This window comes from Cervus elaphus, chromosome 14, assembly GCF_910594005.1.
Source record: "Cervus elaphus chromosome 14, mCerEla1.1, whole genome shotgun sequence".
Lineage (NCBI taxonomy): Eukaryota > Metazoa > Chordata > Mammalia > Artiodactyla > Cervidae > Cervus > Cervus elaphus.
Genome location: NC_057828.1, coordinates 61,262,486 through 61,281,309, shown reverse-complemented (window position 1 = coordinate 61,281,309; position 18,824 = coordinate 61,262,486). Strand labels below are relative to the sequence as shown.

Here is an 18,824-nt window from a genome sequence, read left to right as displayed (position 1 = left end):
AGCATGTTGATGTTTGGTAGAAACCAAAACAATACCATAGCACAATTATCCTTCAATTAAAAATAAGCAAATTTTTTTTAAAAAGGGATCAAGTATGTAAGAAATCATTTTAGAAATCATCATTCCTCATGGACAGCTATTCTATGGGACTAAAGGGGGTCCAAGCCTGGATTACTCAATTGATTAGCAATATTTAATCCATGGGTTACATCATGGTTCTCTATAAGGTATGCTCCTGACCTTGTGCTATGTATCTTTAGGCTATTTGGTTCCTTCCAGTACTAAACTGAAGTAGGTAAGGCCAAAAAGATGGTAAATGATACGTGCATATCACTCCATACTAATAGCTCTGATAAAAGGCTGCTGACAGAGTTGACTGATTTAAATGGGCATTCTGAATTATCTGTTTATTCAGATTCGATAATTAGAAATATTCTATACTAATATGTACCCTACCAATTTTTATTATGTAGCTACTTAATAGAAATAAAACAACATGTACTATTCTGTTCCAGAAAGGGCTGACCTTTATTGAATTATTTTAATAAAATCAAATTTAATTATATTACAATACTGGAAAAGGGTCACAGGTAGGGAAATGGTAACACAAGTAAGGGACATTTTCCAAAGACTAGAGAAAAAGAATAACCAAGTTCATAGAGGGCACATTAGCTAGGCCCTTGCAAGTAAGTACCGCCTATGAAAAGATGAAAATCGAAATTGCTTTATTGGTATGACCTTGCCTTTACAATGTTAAAGAATGCTGAGTAGGAGAAGAGATGGGAAAGAAAAGGTACAGAGGGGGAGGAGAAAGAGACGAGAAAAGGGTATAGGGATCCACAGATAAGAATTGAAAAATTTATTTTTTGTGCTTTGCTTCAACTGAATTCACTTTTCCGGAGGGATGACTTATGGAATTAACACTCTACTTAACGGCTTTCTAGTTATTTATATATGTTTTTGGCAATTAATCTTTCTCCTTCATTGAATGAGATCCCTTCTTCTCTTTTCCTCCCCATTATCCCTCTTCTTTGTAAAGATTATACTCATCATTTTTTTACGCTGTGGAGGTTGGAAGCAAGATGGTTTTCTGGTCCTAACAAGTCAACCATCTGATAAATCACCAAGAGGCAAATGAATTATTGGATGTGGGAGAATTTGCACACTGTAACTGTTTGAGGAGTAAAGTAATAATGGAATATACATAAGTTCAAGGGTTTTTTTACTTAGAAGCACATAAAATTTACCTAGAACTCAATGCCTGGACTTGGTACATTCTGTTTCTCCAGATCTATTCTTTGCCTTTCTCTCTCTTGCTGTGCTTTAGGAAACAGATTTCTGGAACACATCAAAAGCAATCTTTTCCTTTGGCTTTAAGTTAGGTTTGGCCGGTAGGTAACTCTGGCAAGAAATCAGAAAGCAGGAAAAGAAAGCAGGCATGTTTGTTCTCCAGTGCTTCCTCCCTGCTGGCCATTTTTGTTTTGGTAGAGGTTGTGTTTTCTTGTGTATAGCCATAGCTACTGTCATTGGCCCTCTTGTGCAACTACAGTTCTCCGGGTTCCAGAAAAACTGTTCCTTTCCCTTGCCCTGAAGGTCCAGGGTGATAACTGCTTTAATGTGTAATTTATCACCGTCTGGTGCGTCCCTTTTGCTGCCATACCTCTGTATACTCCCTTAGTTAAACTTCTTTCAATTAATCTGCTGAATGTGCCATTTGTTACTTGTAAGAAGCAAGATTGATATAATTTCTAATAGCTGTGCTGGGCTTAGTTGCTCAGTCATGTCCGACTCTGGGCGACCCCCTGGGCTCTTGCCCACCAGGCTCCTCTGTCCACGGGGATTCTCCAGGCAAGAATGGAATGAGTTGCCAAGCTCTCCTCCAGGGGATCCTCCCAACTCAGGGATCGAACCCAGGTCTCCTGCATTGCAGGTGGATTCTTTACCACCTGAGCCACCAGGGAAGGCCTTCTAATAGCTAGAATGATATAATTTCAGGGCCAGGTCTACACAATCCAACCCATTCTCATTCCACATTACTCAACTCAATATCTCTTTCACTATTCCATAGTGAACATCCAGCCCGTCTTGTCGAAGTCACTGCTTCGTGACAATCACGTATTCATCACGATGACACTGGCAGCACTTTGAAACCACTTAAGAGTCTCCATTCATAAAGCCTCCATTTCCATAAGTGTAACTCATCAAGATGCAAATTTAAAACTAGACTATTTTGGGAATTTGGTCAGAAGAGGGAAGTAGCTTTTCTCAGTAACAGCCCGCCTCACCTCCTTCTCCTTGTTGAGCAACACCAGCTGGCTGTCTGTGAGGATGCAGAACTTCCGCTCCCACGTGGTTGTGTCGGTGTAGGGTGACTGGCCACAGGACAGACGGTGGGTGGGTGGGCCTTTCACATCTGTGTGACAGACACAGAAACAAAAGTGACAAATCACCACCATGCTTGGTAAACTCACATTTCACATGGAAGATGCTTCAAAATCAAGGGAGGCGGTCTAAACAGAAACCTAAATAGTTAAGTTGAAAAGTTAAAATTCCTCTGAAGAAAATATAAACAGTTTTTGACAGAGGGACGATTGTGCCCTATAGTCTGCAAAAAAAGAGGGCTGAAACACTTTGGGAAGAATTGTTAGTACAAATTTGACATGGTAATCACCAGTGTACATGCACTAAAATAATGGGAGATCACTTCAGGGCAAAACCAGTTATCATTCAAAAGAAAGATGTGGGGGTGACTCAGAGACAAGAACAAAGGATAGATATCTTTTGGAAGAAGATGCTGCTTGCTGCATGTACACTCAAGAGTACTGCTGAGCTTGAATTTAAAGAGTGAAGTTATTGACAGCCTACATCTTCAAAATGGCTTTATTTTTGGTCAGTTGTAAGATTTTAGAACTGGTTAAACTATAGCATCATATTACCACTAGAGGCCAGTAAGATCTTAAAAACAGAGACGATCTAAACATACTACCATCAGGTCTCTTATGGTGGAGGCATACAATATAATATCAAAGTTAAATGTCTCAACTCTTCTAAGAGTCTCATAAGTGGAAGTTTGTATCCCTTGACCCCCCTTCACCCATCTCACCCACCATCCTCTTGGAGATCATCATGCTGTTCTCTGTACTTGTGAGTTTTGTTTTGTTTACTTTGGATTTTAGATTCCACATATAAGTGACATCACACAGTATTTGTTTTTCTCTGACTTATTACATTTAGCATAATACCTTCAAGGTCTATCTATGTCGTCATAAACGGTACGATTTCATTTCTTTTTCAATGGCAGAGTAGTATGCTATCCATTCACCAATGGGCACTTGGGTTGTTTCTATTTCATGACTATTGTAAATAATGACACAATGAACACAAGGATGCATATAGCTTTTCCAATTAGTGTTTTCATGTTCCTTGGATAAATATCCAAAAGTGAAATTGTTGGGCTGTATGGAGAAGGAAATGGCAACCCACTCCAGTATTCTTGCCTGGAGAATTCCAGGGACAGAGGAGCCTGGTGGGCTGCCTCTATGGGGTAGCACAGGGTTGGACACGACTGAAGTGACTTAGCAGCAGCAGCAGCATGGTAGTTCTATTTTTAATTTTTTGAGGAACTTCTAAACTGTTTTCCATAGTGGCTGCACCAGTTTACATTCCTACCAACAGTGCACAAGGGATCCATTTTCTTTACATCTCTGTCATCACTCATTATTTCTTGTCTTTTAGAAAATAGCCATTCTCATTGGTGTGAGGGATATCTCACTGTGATTTTGATTTGCATTTTTCTGATGATCAGGGAAGCTGAATACATTACATATGTATTGTCCATCTATTATGTTTCTTTGGAAAATTTTCTGTTCAGATCCTCTGCCCCTTTTTCAGTGAGACTGCTGTGGATATTTTTTGTTTGTTTTTTACTCAGTTGTATGAGTTCTTCATATATTCTGGGTATTAACTCATCAGATATATGATTTAAAAATATTTTCTCCAGTTCAGTAGGTTGCCATTTCATCTTATTGATGGTTTCCTTTGCTGTGCAGAAGCTTTTTATTTTGATATAGTCCTGTTGTTTATTTTTGCTTTCTATTTTTTTGCCTTTGCTTTAGAGGTGAGATCCAAAAAAATCACTTCAAAAAATTTTTAATATGAACTGTTTACTCATTTGGGCTATTGAAAAACTTGAAACATATCTTAACTATAAGCACGTATTAGATCCATTGAGTAAAAGGCTTTTATGATGTTTCAAGATATATAAAAAGATCTTTAGCCATGAAGGACTAATTCCTCTCAGGAATACAGTGTAGGAAACATTTAAAATACATTACTTATTACTATTTAGTTATTATACTAGAGGAGCACTTCAAACTGAAGAAATTAAAAAACAAATGCCCATGAGTGCAGGAGAGTTGTAAATAACAATAATAAATAAGCACATTTTATCTATTAGGTGAGAGTCTTCATTACTATTACTTTCCATAGACTTTTAGTCTTTTTATCACAGGATGATAGGTATTCCTGGTACTGACCGACTTCAAGGAAATTCAGATGATTTTCTAGATGTTTTACGCTATAATTACTCAAATATGCATAACTACAGGTGACAATCTGTACAAAGTAAACAGGTCAGTATTCAGGGCATGAGTTGTATGTATGCCTCTCTTCTTAATCCCCACATATGGCCAACACTGTCATCAGTGCTCCTTCTGGCTAACTTCACTGCTCTCTAAAAGTCTATCTAAACTTGTTGCTCAGCGTGTTTGGGGAGCTCATCAACTACCCTCCAAAATAACTCAAGATCCAAGAACCAATAATGTTACCAGCTTGGCTTGACATGTTTACTGATTTTTAGAAGTTCACTGTCTTTCCTTTTCCCCTTGTTTTCCTGCTTCTATCTCCTGCGAACTTCGCACACCTGCTGCATCGGTAGCTTCTCTGTTCCACACCAACTCTCTCCTACCTTCAACTCTTTCATTTCAAGCATTTAAAGTTTTGTTTATACTTCAAATTTTCCTAAAATTATCACAAAAAGCTTTAAAGGAATTAATTCAGTAATTCTTGGCAGATAAAAGGTTCTTGCCTGAATTTAAACACCATGTCAAAGCTGATTTTCTTCACACGATTTGGATAAACAAACGGGTTACATTTTTACCACAATGCAGACCTATTTTTAGAGTCAAGTACCAAGATCACTTCAACAGAGAGGGATGCACCCACTTTATGTAGAAATGTGGTGGTTTTGTGGCCTAGACAAGTTTTCATTCAAATGACTAACCTTCTTATGTAAGTTGGCCATGGATGACCTAAACTGCCCCTTGCAATTTAATCTGAATCTTGTGATCCACACTGGGCAAGAAGATATTGATAGGCTCTGTCCATAAAAACTAGAATATGGAAAATGGTATTATAGCAGGAAACCCAGGTTTCCTGACAAAATATAAATCTGCCACCAGCACTGAATTTAAGAAAACCTGAATTATCTTCCCTTTGTCAACCTGAGTAATTATCTTACAGTCTCCCTTAAAGTTCTCCCGTTCTCCAACTTGAGCTTTGCTCCTAGTTTCTTCATGCTATTGTGAAACAAGACAATGTCTCATAAAGCATGTTGGGGACCCTGAATTACTCCTCTCCAGTGTAGGATGAAATAGGAAGCAGTACTTCCACATTTTAGTTTTTCTGTCTGTCTAAATTATGAGGTTGATTAGCCATGTCATACATCTTATAGTTTCACAATTTTTCCTAGTATCTATGGTCCGCATTAAAAGGAAAAAAACAAGAAGTCAGAATAAGTGGGATTTTTTGTTCTTTTTTAGCATTTCTGGATTAAGGTTTAAAGGGCATTTTAAGTAACACTCTAAATCAGATATTTTTAAAATCTTATAAATTTAATTTATTCATTCTACTGTGTCCTCATTTCCATAGCTAAATGAAGGTTTAATAGTACACTTGTAAAGCCTGTTTACTGAGACTATATTAAACTCAGGACAAACTCACATTATTGCCTTATTTCACTTTACCAAGTCTATCAATCCCTCCCTCCCTCCCACTCTCCCTCACTCCCACCCTCTTTCTCTCTAGCTCTCTTGACATACTTCTAATTTCTGACTTTCAATTGCATTTAGTATCTAAAATTCACTACTGAATAGGGTAATAACTTTAGAATAACAAGTAAGAATCTTAACAGCAAAACTGGAAGGAAATTTTAGATTTGCGCTGTCTATGGGGTCGCACAGAGTCGAACACGACTGAAGTGACCTAGCAGCAGCAGCAGCAGTCCAATTCCTGTAAGGATACCAATGATACCGGACGCTACCCTTATTACAAAAATTGAATAATTTTAGAAACATTAAAAAGAATCAGCAGTTACACAATGAACCCCATTGGAAAGTACTTCTTTGAGACTAGATATTATCATGTAGACTAATAATTTCCAAAATCTTTGATCTCATGATTCCTTTACACTTTGAAAATTGAGGACTTCAAAGAGTTTTTTGGTTATTTGTTTATGTGGGCTATATTTATCAATATTTACCACACTAGAAATTAAAACTAAGAAATTTTTAAAATATTTATTCATTTAACAACAAGAACAAACCTACTGCGTGTTAACATAAATAACACATTTTTGATGAAATGCAACTATTTCCCAAAACAAAATAATTAGTGAGAGGAGTGGCAATATTTGAAGTTTTGCAAGTCTCTTTCAAATCTGTATATAGAAGACACCTGGGTTCTTATATTTGTTGTGATATTTAATCTCATGCTTTATGTTGTTTTGGTTTAAGTATAAGTGAAAATCTAAACACACAGATAAACAGTTGGAAAAGGGAAAAAATATTTCAAGTAAGTGTGGGTCATCTTTTCTAATACTATACCAAAAACTAAGAAGCAGCTGCTCCTTAAAAGTAAAATGTGGAACTTGATATCACTTCAAAAAACTTTTCATACTTTGGTAAGTTAAAAATAACTGGTCTACTTTGCCCTTTGAATGGATCCTTTTACCCAAATACCATGAGCTCAGAAGGTAAAGAATCCACCTGCAATGTGGGAGACCTGGGTTCGATCCCCGGGTTTAGAAGATCGCCTGGAGGGGGGCATGGCAACCCACTTCAGTATTCTTGCCTGGTGAATCCCCCCAGAAAGAGGAGTCTGGTGGGCTACAGTCCATGAAGTCACAAAGAGCCGGATACAACTGAGAGGCCAAGCACACATGACTTAGGGACACTGTGCATTAATCATTTAGAAAAAAGTGGTTCATTTAGCTTTGCAGTGCAGATCTTTGAAACACTGACACTCTTCATTATATAATATCAAAAAAATCACATTCATTAATCTTCAGAAAGTCTTGATCGTCAGAAAAATCTTCAAGTACTGGAAAGCTGTCAAGCTCCAGGTGGCAGATTCAGGTTTTCCAAAACACTGATCTTTGTTTTTTATCTTAAATTTTACCATCATCAATAAATAATTTTTCCCCCCTTAAGAGACAGGTTTGTATCTTTTTTTTCTCCCCTAGAAAATGACTGACAAATAACCAAGACTGAATAACTTTAGTTTATCTTTCAGTTGTTCTTTCAAGTAAAAGTGGTGTTCCATGAAAAACAAATGGTAAGTCTAGCTCCCAGATCACTTTCCACTAATACTTTCCCTGGTGATAACTGTCATACTTCAGAATGTAACTTAAGTGTACTCCCCCTCTCATCATACAGAATGTTAAAAAAACATAAACTTCAAAGGTTAATATATGATAAAATTAAAGACTGTCACTGAGTTCTCAAGGATATCCTTAAGGAAAACTGGCTTTCCCCCACTATGTGTGGCAGAGAAGACTGCATGACCGCCGGCACAGCTTGGTGCCACAGGCTCGACTCCTGCAACCGCATCAACAGTTCTGCTTGTAACTCCTTCCGTATCAGTGTAAATGCCAACACAGTACAAACAAACAAACAAACAAACAAAAATAATTTTAACCTCACAGATCAAGGGAACCCTCGGGTTCTAGGGTCCCACAGACCATACTTAAAAAACTGCTTACATAACAGGAAGGCAATGAAAGATTCTAAGAAAATTTGGCAATAGTTTGTAAGATGAAGTGGGGAAAAGACCAGAGTTCTTAAACAATGAGTGGGAGATTAATGTTAATGGCCAGGGCGTGGGATGATTAGGGTCATAGACTGGTGACAATGGAAAAAGAAAGAAAGGGACTATGTGAATCAAATTTTGAAACAGAAATCAACAACGCTGGTAACTCTCTAGCTGCTTGTGGGGAAAGAACAGCACAAAAGAGCTGAGAGAATAAATAGCAATTAATACAAATACAGATTTATAAATACTCATAAGACAGGTTATATAACTGTAATTCTGCCTTTGTTTCAGCAGAAAAGTTTAAGACAAAGATTTCTCCAAAAAAGGCATACAGAAAATCCAAAAGGGAAACTTTTAAACTTGAATTTAATTTGAAGGATTCACTGCAATCCATTATGTCCACATCATTTTAAAACAGCATTGAAAATACCATTATATTTTGTCAACCTGTAAACCCAGAAGTCAAACTCTGGGCCTCTTCAAATGCTAATACAAATTTAGTAACTACTTGGCAAAGAAACAACAACAACTAAAAAACTTCTCTTGTGTGTGTAACCCTTCCTTGTACCTTTTCCTCGTACTAGAGAAGGAAGCAAAATAGCCTATCACATCATTTGATGAAAAAGAGGAACCAAAATGAGATGACAGAGCTGGAAATTCCATTAGGCTTATCTATAAATAATTTTTCTTTTAGAGGGTAAGGGTAAGCATCTTGTCTCTTCCAGACTTTGGGAGCATCTCAGAAAGACTTAAGAGTAGGAGAGTAAATGAAGGGATGATAGGAAGCAGAAAGAGGGATAAAGGAGAATGGAAAAGAACAAGTCTATAATCCAAATATGGAGAATATAAAATAAAAAACTGCTTGGGAAATTTTATTTTTGTCTATCATAGCTCCTCAGAAGTTAATCTGAGTTGTTTCTAACTTACATTCATTTACTAAATACAATGTTTTTCAAAATTCTAATATTCTAAATTAAATGCAACTGGTAAAACTTTAAACCTATTTAAAGTTCTGGCCATCCAAAATAAGCTTTACAGAGAACTCTATAAAGAGAAATGTCCAGTTAAAACAACCCTAATGTTTCATTCACTCTCAATAGTTTTTCATTAATTCTCAGAATTAAGTCTCAGAATTGGAGTGACCACTTTCTTATAGAAGCAAAAAAATCTAAATAACTTTAAAACAGAGCTATTTGCTTAAACTAGCTAAGAACATGTCAATTTCACTAAAAAGACAAAGGGTTATTTTTCGCTTCACCAAAGTGTCCAGAACAGTTTTAGCAGAAGTTCAAGTTTAAATATCATTTATATTAATAGGTCAACTCCAATCCCAAAGAAAGGCAATGCCAAAGAATGCTCAAACTACCACACAATTGCACTCATCTCACACGCTAGTAAAGAAATGCTCAAAATTCTCCAAGCCAGGCTTCAGCAATATGTGAACCGTGAACTTCCAGATGTTCAAGCTGGTTTTAGAAAAGGCAGAGGAACCAGAGATCAAATTGCCAACATTTGCTGGATCATAGAAAAAGCAAGAGAGTTCCAGAAAAACATCTATTTCTGCTTTATTGACTATGCCAAAGCCTTTGACTGTGTGGATCACAATAAACTGTGGGAAATTCTGAGAGATGGGAATACCAGACCACCTGACCTGCCTCCTGAGAAACCTGTATGCAGGTCAGCAAGCAACAGTTAGAACTGAACACGGACCAACACGCTGGTTCCAAATAGGGAAAGGAGTACGTCAAGGCTGTATATTGTCACCCTGCCTATTTAACTTACATGCAGAGTACATCATGAGAAACGCTGGGCTGGATGAAGCACAAGCTGGAACCAAGATTGCCGGGAGAAATATCAATAACCTCAGATATGCAGATGACACCACCCTTATAGCAGAAAGTGAAGAAGAACTAAAGAGCCTCTTGATGAAAGTGAAAGAGGAGAGTGAAAAAGCTGGCTTAAAGCTCACCATTGAGAAAATTAAGATCATGGCATCCGGTCCCATCACTTCATGGCAAATAGATGAGGAAACAGTGGAAACAGTAGCTGACTAAAATCACAGCAGATGGTGACTGCAGCCATGAAATTAAGAGACGCCTACTCTGGAAGGAAAGTTATGACCAATCTAGACAACATATTAAAAAGCAGAGACATTACTTTGTCAACAAAGGTCTGTCCAGTCAAGGCTATGGTTTTTCCAGGAGTCATGTATGGATATGAGAGTTGGACTATAAAGAAAGCTGAGCACTGAAGAATTGATGCTTTTGAACTGTGGTGTTGGAGAAGAGTCTTGAGAGTCCCTTGGATTGCAAGGAGATCCAACCAGTCCATCCTAAAGGAGATCAGTCCTGGGTGTTCATTGGAAGGATTGATGTTGAAACTGAAACTCCAATACTTTGGTCACCTAATGTGAAGAGCTGACTCATTTGAAAAGACCATGATGCTGGGAAAGATTGAGGGCAGGAGGAGAAGGGGACAGCAGAGGATGAGATGGTTGGATGGCATCACTGACTCAATGGACATGAGTTTGGGTAAACTCCGGGAATTGATGATGGACAGGGAGGCCTGGTGTGCTGCGGTTCATAGGGTCGCAAAGAGTTGGACATGACTGAGTGACTGAACTGAACTGAACATGCTGTATTTTTTAAAGACAGTTCTTTATTTTTCTGATAAATAATTAAATCGTTGCCTTGCCATAAAACTTTTAAAAATGTGGTGTGTGCTTGGCTATCTTTACAGGCAGTTCCTGCTACAACAGAAAAAAATGTTAGAGATGTCATGTGGAGATGATTTTTAATAATGCCACTAACTGTAGCAGCTGCTCAGTAGCAGCCCACTAGATATTGGAGCTAAATGACCAAATTGTTTCACAAACGTGTTAATGCTGTCTGCTGGAGACCTAGTGAAGCTGCCATCCATTACCGCCATCAAAATACTTTGTGACTGTGCTTCCCTCTTAGAGGATGGAAAGGAAACACAAAATCTAACAGGACACTAAAATGAAACCTAACTTTATTTTATCCCCCTGTTACCTTTCCACCCTCCATATTCTGTCAAAATGTCAGAAAATATCCTGTTTCCAGAAGAAACAGACAAAAATTTTCTTAGATTGATAACCGTCCAAACACTAAAATGGCTGTCTGTGAATTCTGCTTTGTCCTGACATACTATGAATCTTTAAGCTGGCAAGTTGAATTACAGTGCATATGGATCAATGGCCCCAGTAGATTTAAGTATGGTCACACTCACCTTAGTGAATAATATAGACACTTTTGATAAAATATGTTTAAAGTAAAAAATTAGGACATAAATGTTTACCTTTATGGAAATACAAGTCTTACCATAATTTCCCTATAAGGCCATAACTATTTGTTGGAATGAATTTACATTGTCTTTTAACCTAAGCTAACTATTTTATTTTCCTTCTCAATGAGGAAGGCTTAATTTTCATGCTACTTGATCACTTGTGTCTAGTCAGGAAATCCCTTATGATCACTGTCACCTTTTAAAAAGAGAGGACAAGTAAGAGATAATAAACGATTCTGGTGGATTATTTCCTTGAGTTTCAAGGCCTTCCCTGGTGGCTGAGTGGTAAAGAATCCGGCAGCAAATGCAAGAGACCCAAATTCGATCCCTGAGCCAGAAAAATCCCCTGGAGAAGGAAAAGGCAACCCACTCCAGTATTCTTGCCTGGGAAATCTCACAGATAGAGGGGCCTGGTGGGCTACAGTCCATGGGGTCACAAACGAGTCAGACACGACTGAGCGACTAATCAACAGCACAGTTTGCAAACAGGCTCTTTGCTGTCTCCTCAGTCTCAGCAGCATCAGGGCATAAGCATGGGTGATTCTAACTCTGCTCCATCACAGTTATTTGATAACAAGTTCCCTGAAGGCATGACTGACAACTTTCTCGATCAAGGCAACACTTTTCTTTATAGAAGAACTAATTTTAGTTTGGGAAACAATTCCTATGATGGGTCCACCTTGTTTCTCTCTTCCACATCATTAGTACACAGTTTGCACTGTACCTGATCACACATGCCATGAAGCAGTAGGCAGAGCAGATCATTTCATTTTCCTTCACTTTTTACATATGCATTGGAAGAACTAAGTTCCATAACTGCCATATTGGACCAAGCACTGCAAAAGGAACTATATGGCCTGGGTAACCGAATGGAATGCTATAAATGATGCCACTATAAGGTGACAAATGGTAGTCAATCACGGCTTGTTCTTCAATCCTAATAGACCACTCACATCCACGGTTTTCAGAAAAACAGAAAGTACTCAAAATAATTCATTTGTATACTCATCCTTAGAAGGGGAAAAAAAAAAAAGGTCTATATGCAAGTCTTCTTAAACAGTCAAGCACTGTGCAAATTTAAGAGAAGTGTAAGAAAATAGTAGCCTGGCTCTTAAAACATAACCATGTTGTTGTAGAAATGATTAAAATTCAAGATCTTTTTTATACCTCATGTTCCTGTTACTGGTAGAAAAATGAACTAGACTAAGAATTAATCTCAAACATTATGTACTACTCATCCTTCTTGCTATATTTAGTACCTCTTCCTATATTAATCTATCCCCACGCCTGCCTGTTTTTGAATTGAATCTCATCGCTTTCCTTTAGGGGCAACTGCTGTGGGGAAAGAATTAGAGCTTTTAAAAGAATGTGATTCTTAGAGGAGAAAGGAAACAAAAAGAGTAAATAGTTTACCACTATTGAGAGATCAGTTTCTGGGTTTTTCACAATTGGTTATACAGCCAATGCTGTGTCAGTATCTCACTCTCTAGGGGAGCAGAAGAAGACAGGCTGAATTAAAAAATAAAACTTGCCAAGACATTGGCAGCATTTAAAACATGTTAATAGCTCTACCTCTCTCCACAGTATCAAGTGGAATAGAACATAGACCTAAATATGCATCTTTTCTGAATTGTGACCTGTTTGAACCACACATCACTGAGCCTACAGTGAAAACTATCAAGGAGACAATATCACAGGCCTCTCTAAAGAATCCCATCAGTCACTCACTGCTAAATCAACAACCTGATTCAGTCAGCAAGGTCCTGACACAACTCTGCCGACTTCTGTGAGAAGCAAAAAACCTTTCCTTTTATCAAAGAACCAATGACCGCAAATGAGTAAGAGGGAGCAAACAACTACAATATGACCATAAAGCAGTAAAATGAAGCGTTTAGCACTTTTTCTTCAATACAATCAACAGAAATAGAACACATATTCCTCTTATCTAAATTTAATCCGTTTCTGAAAGTGTGTTGGATGGCAAATTTTCACATACTGGGGACTATATTCTAAGTAGAAACAGAATAATTCAATTCAAGCCCATCTAAAAGTACCAATTAATTTCCCCAGATATTAAGCATTATTTAAGCCACATATGCAACCCACCAAAAATTTCTAAAAACCTTCTATTTCTAAATTAAGAATAAACATACAAAATCACTTAATATTTAATTAAGCTATTAGTGAATACATTTCTGCATATATTTGGTATTGGATAAAAGTTACACTTTCCTTTTTTACTGTAAATGTGCTAAGGTAAAAAAACAATTATTTGTTTACAAAAGTAAAAAGAAAAAACAATTATCTGAATGCAAATATTAACTATGAGATTATAAAAACTAATATCATTTTCATTTTATTTTTTCTTGCAAATAGGTAAAAATAATTGTATAGTGCATCAGAACATGTGCATAGTCAAATTTATATTTTTAAACTTCTTGTCTTTTGCCTCTGAGCCTTTATCATTTCCATCTTTTCTCCCAACATAAGAGCTTTTCTAGGCTCACCTACTTTTCACAGGCTTTTCCATTATCTTAAAAGATATTTAGATAAAATGAAACCCTTAAGTAACATCATCATGAAACACAATCCTGTTGTGAAAACAACTGATTCAAGGACAATAGTTTACTCCATATTCCTTCAGTCAGATTAAGGTGCAACTTAACGTTTTTGGCCAGAACACACACATAAGTTTCTTTCAATGATATTTCAATGTGAATAGTCAATTTTAGGTTAAAAATTTCCAAGAGATTGCAGCAAATATTTAAATGGTGAGAGTTCAAGATATCGAGGGATACATTCACATTATAGATAGTAAAGAGAAAAAAATGAATATAGGGAAGCAAGTAATGATGAAAATCAAGTGGGAGAAGAAATTAAAAAAAATAAAGGTCAACAGGATAAGAGATGCATAGAAGAGGAAGAGGGATATCCTCTGGGAAACAAATCAGAGTTGAAAGATATCTTAAAGGTCAGTAAAAAAAAAAAAAAAAAAAAAAAAAGGTCAGTAAAAATAATTCTTAAATTCATAGACTAATAAAATGAGGATCAGACAGAGAAAATTACTTGTTCAAAGTGACACATTTAACACAGCTGTCTCAGAATTTAGTCTGACGTATAAACTAGAATTTTTTTCTAGGACATCATAAAGCTTCTCCTTGTTTTTGTTTCATTTGGTTTTGGTTGTAATTGAGTAAGCATTTATGTACTATGTATAAAGCACTATACTCTATACTACAGATCACTCTATACTAACAGTGCACAAGACAGACCAAGCCACTGAACTCAGGGAATTTAAATTTAGTTGAGGGGACAAATATTGTACAATTAGAATATGGTTAACAATTACGATAAACACTATTTAAAAAAGCAGTAGAGGGTGCCGTGAGAGTACAGAATGAGAGCTACGGACTTAGTCTGGGGCATTACAGCAGCCGAGAGCATGGTTAGTGCTGTGTCAGTATGGAAGGGAGACTAAGTATTAACATTTCCGGCAAATGAAACCATAGGCCCCAAAACCCTTGAGGAATAAAGTGGCTCTGCTCCTCCGACAATCTGAAAGAGGCCCCTAAGGCAGATGCATGGGGACCAAGAAGGTAAGTACAGAATTAGGGGGTTGCTGAAATAGCAGCTCAGCTGGTAAAGAATCTGCCTGCCATGCAGGAGACCCTGGTTCAATTCTTGGTTCAGGAAGATCTGCTGGAGAAGAGACAAACTGCTACCCACTCCAGCATTCTTGGGCTTTCCTTGTGGCTCAGCTGGTAAAGAATCCTCCTGCAATCTGGGAGACCTGAGTTAAATCCCTGGGTTGGGAAGATCCCCTGGAGAAGGGAACAGCTACCCATTCCAGTATTCTGGCCTGAAAAATTCGATGGACTGTACAGTCCATAGGGTCGCAAAGAGTCGGACATGACTGAGCAACTTTCACTTCAATTCACTTCAAGATCACTCAGAGACCTATACACCAAGTTAAGGATGTTGATCTTGATCCAAGAAACGAAAGGAAGCCCCTGGAAGGAAGGCTGTAATAGGTTAAGTGACACCACTGACTCCATTTGTGTGAAGAGGTGAATGGGGATTTCATTTACTTAGATTAAGAATTCTGAAAGATAAGGTTTGAGGGAGAAGCTGATAAATTTAGTTTAGTTTACATAAAATTAAAAAAAAAATCAGTCGAAAGCTTGATTTGCCTGTCTAAACCCAAAACGTCTAACTTTGGTCTACAAAAGAACCTGGAGTTTCTTCTAAAGGTCCACAAGTGCGTTATGCAAATTTCATTTCAAGAAATATATAGAAGCCACTGGGATAAAATGGCAGACTGAACACATCTAATTTCAGTCCTCAAAACCCCACAAAACTACAGTAAAGATAAATTTATATTTATATGTGGAGACAGCAATAATAATACACAATGATAGAGAAAACAGAGGAGAATAAGTGAAATTTTAGAAGCTATAAAGAATACATTCAAGTTGTAACTGCCTTAATCAGGCCTGAGAAAACTGACTCCTGAGATAAGGCTGAGAAAAGGTAAGAAACTATCCAATTTATACCACAGAATCCTCAGAAAGTTCAGGGATAGGCCAGCACTAGGTATCTCTCAATGGGGAGAAGAGATGGTCTAAAATAAGAACTAAATAAAATTGATTTAACAATCAGAGTTCCCATAAACACAGAAAGCAAACTTATGGCTACCAAAGGAGAAAGATGGGGGTGGGGGAGGGGATAAATTAGGAAACTGGGAGTAACATATACACATGACTATATATAAATGAGATAAACAACAAGGACCTACTGTTTAGCATAGGGAACTATGCTCAATATTTTCTAATAACCTATATAGGAAAAGAATCTGGAAAAGAATATATTTTATATATTTTATATATATATATGTATATATATATATATATTTACAATCACTTTCCTATATACCTGAAACTAGAACAGCATTGTAAATCACTTCAACTTTAAAAAAATCAGAGTCCTAAGATTCTTTCTCTGATTTTTTTATCAGTAACTATCCCTACATTCCCCTTGCCTGGAAGGGTAAAATAAAGCATGGACTAAAGGATGACAGTCACAGTTGAGAAAAGCATCCTGAAAACGTACAAGGAATGCTAAGAAATGCTTCCTTCAAAGTTCTCTTCACCTGGTCCATTTGTCTCTCATAACTGGCAGACAGACTTCTACTTTCCAGGCAGACAATTACAAAAGCACTCTTTGGGAATCAGATCAGCTCAGCTCAAGAGAAAAGAATCAGAGATACTAACCAAAGGAGCTCTCCCAACCAAGAGCCCACCCAGATCACCTAACAGTAAAGCCCTCAGTGGACAAGGCCCAACCTCATACTCAGATCTTCCAGGAAATTTTCTCATATCCCATTCTTAATCTGGAGCAGACAAACAAAGATTACCAGAGATCAGAGGAAAGCTGTTGACATGAGAAAACAGAGATCAAAACAGAAAAAAGACAACTTGAAGGAGACATAAGTTATGTAGGAGGAAAAAAAACCAAACAGCCATCCTAACCTCAAAGAGATAAGAGAAGAAAATGGCATCCATGAAACAAAACCAGGATAATTTTCATAAAAAGCAACATTCATACAGCTAAAACAGCTTTCATATATTAAAAAAAAAAAACACAGGAAAAAATGTAAAACAAAACTCAGTAATACAAGTGGAAGATTAAGTTCAGAAAATAGTCCCAGAAAGTAGAACAAAAAGACAAAGAAATGGAAAAGAAAAAAGAATATTGAATAGTGGTTTTAAAATATATGTAAGTATGATGGCAAATAGATGGGGAAACAGTGGAAACAGTGGCTGACTTCATTTTTTTGGGCTCCAAAATCACTGCAGATGGTGACTGCAGCCATGAAATTAAAAGACGCTTACTCATCAGAAGGAAAGTTATGACTAACCTAGATAGCATATTAAAAAGCAGAGACATTACTTTGTCAACAAAGGTCCATCTAGTCAAGGCTATGGTTTTTCCAGTAGTCATGTATGGATGTGAGAGTTGGACTATAAAGAAAGCTGAGCACTGAAGAATTGATGCTTTTGAACTGTGGTGCTGGAGAAGACTCTTGAGAGTCCCTTGAACTGCAAGAAAATCCAACCAGTCTATCCTAAGGTAGATCAGTCCTCGGTGTTCATTGGAAGGACTGATGTTGAAGCTGAAACTCCAATACTTTGGCCACCTGATGCGAAGGGCTGACTGATTAGAAAAGACCCTGATGCTGGGAAAGATTGAGGGCAGGAGGAGAAGGGGACGACAGAGGATGAGATGGTTGGATGGCATCACTGACTCAATGGTCATGAGTTTGGGTAAACTCCGGGAATTGGTGACGGACAGGGAGGCCTAATGTGCTGTGGTTCATGGGGTCGCAAAGAGTCAGACACAACTGGGTGACTGAACTGAGCTCAAGTATGATAAGGAAGTTGGGATGATTGAATATGGCAGCTAAATCCTCATCTGCCATTACAGAAAATCAATAAAAAGCTCTAAAACTAATGAATAGGGAAACAGTAGTACACACATAATGCTTAGAAATAAAAGAGATGTAAATGCCAGAATTGGAGAAGGAAATGGCAGACCACTCCAGTACTCTTGCCTGGAGAATCCTATGGACAGAGAAGCCTGGCAGGCTACAGTCCATGGGGTCGCAAGATTCGGACACGACTTAGTGATTAAACCACCACCACCACCAAATGCCAGAATAAAAAGCTAGTTGAGTCAGAAGTTTATGCCTCAGATAAAAGGGACAGAGGTGAGAAAAGCCAGTAGATTTCATTAAGAAAGGAGCAGACAACCCAAGTGAAAAATGGGCAAAAGACATGACTGCTGCTCCTGCTGCTAAGTCACTTCAGTCGTGTCCGACTTTGTGCGACCCCATAGACGGCAGCCCATCAGGCTCCCCCGTCCCTGGGATTCTCCAGGCAAGAACACTGGAGTGGGTTGCCAGTTCCTTCTCCAGTGCATGAAAGTGAAAAGTGAAAGTGAAGTCGCTCAGTCGTGTCTGACTCTTAGCGACCCCACGGACCACAGCCTACCAGGCTCCTCCGTCCATGGGGTTTTCCAGGCAAGAGTACTGGAGTGGGATGCCATTGCCTTCTCTGAAAAGACATGACCACAACTTCTTAAAGAAGAGCATCAAAATGTCAACTTAACATGTAAAAAGTTACCCAGCTTTATTAACCATCAGGGAGTGCAAATTAAAACCACAGTGAGATACTACTATATACACACCAGAATAGCTATAATGAAAACATAACTGTTGGTAGGATGTAAAGTTACCACAGGAGGGAGTGTGAATTGGTACAACCACTTTGGAAAACTGACAATATTTACTAAAACAGAACATAAAAACATCTAGAAATTCTATTCCCAGATATATACCCAACAGACATGTGGACACATATTCACCAAAGACA

General features: G+C 37.7%; 1 protein-coding gene across 4 annotated transcripts in view; it reads right to left on the bottom strand.

The window, feature by feature from the left end:
• RASAL2 (RAS protein activator like 2) overlaps positions 1-18,824 on the bottom strand; it is a 392,722-nt gene that overhangs the window by 186,115 nt on the left and 187,783 nt on the right. For all 4 annotated transcript variants that reach the window (XM_043923124.1, XM_043923125.1, XM_043923121.1 and 1 more), the window contains exon 2: positions 2,286-2,413. In XM_043923124.1, the coding sequence (XP_043779059.1) occupies positions 2,286-2,413 (128 nt within the window). The remainder of the gene's footprint in view (positions 1-2,285; positions 2,414-18,824) is intronic.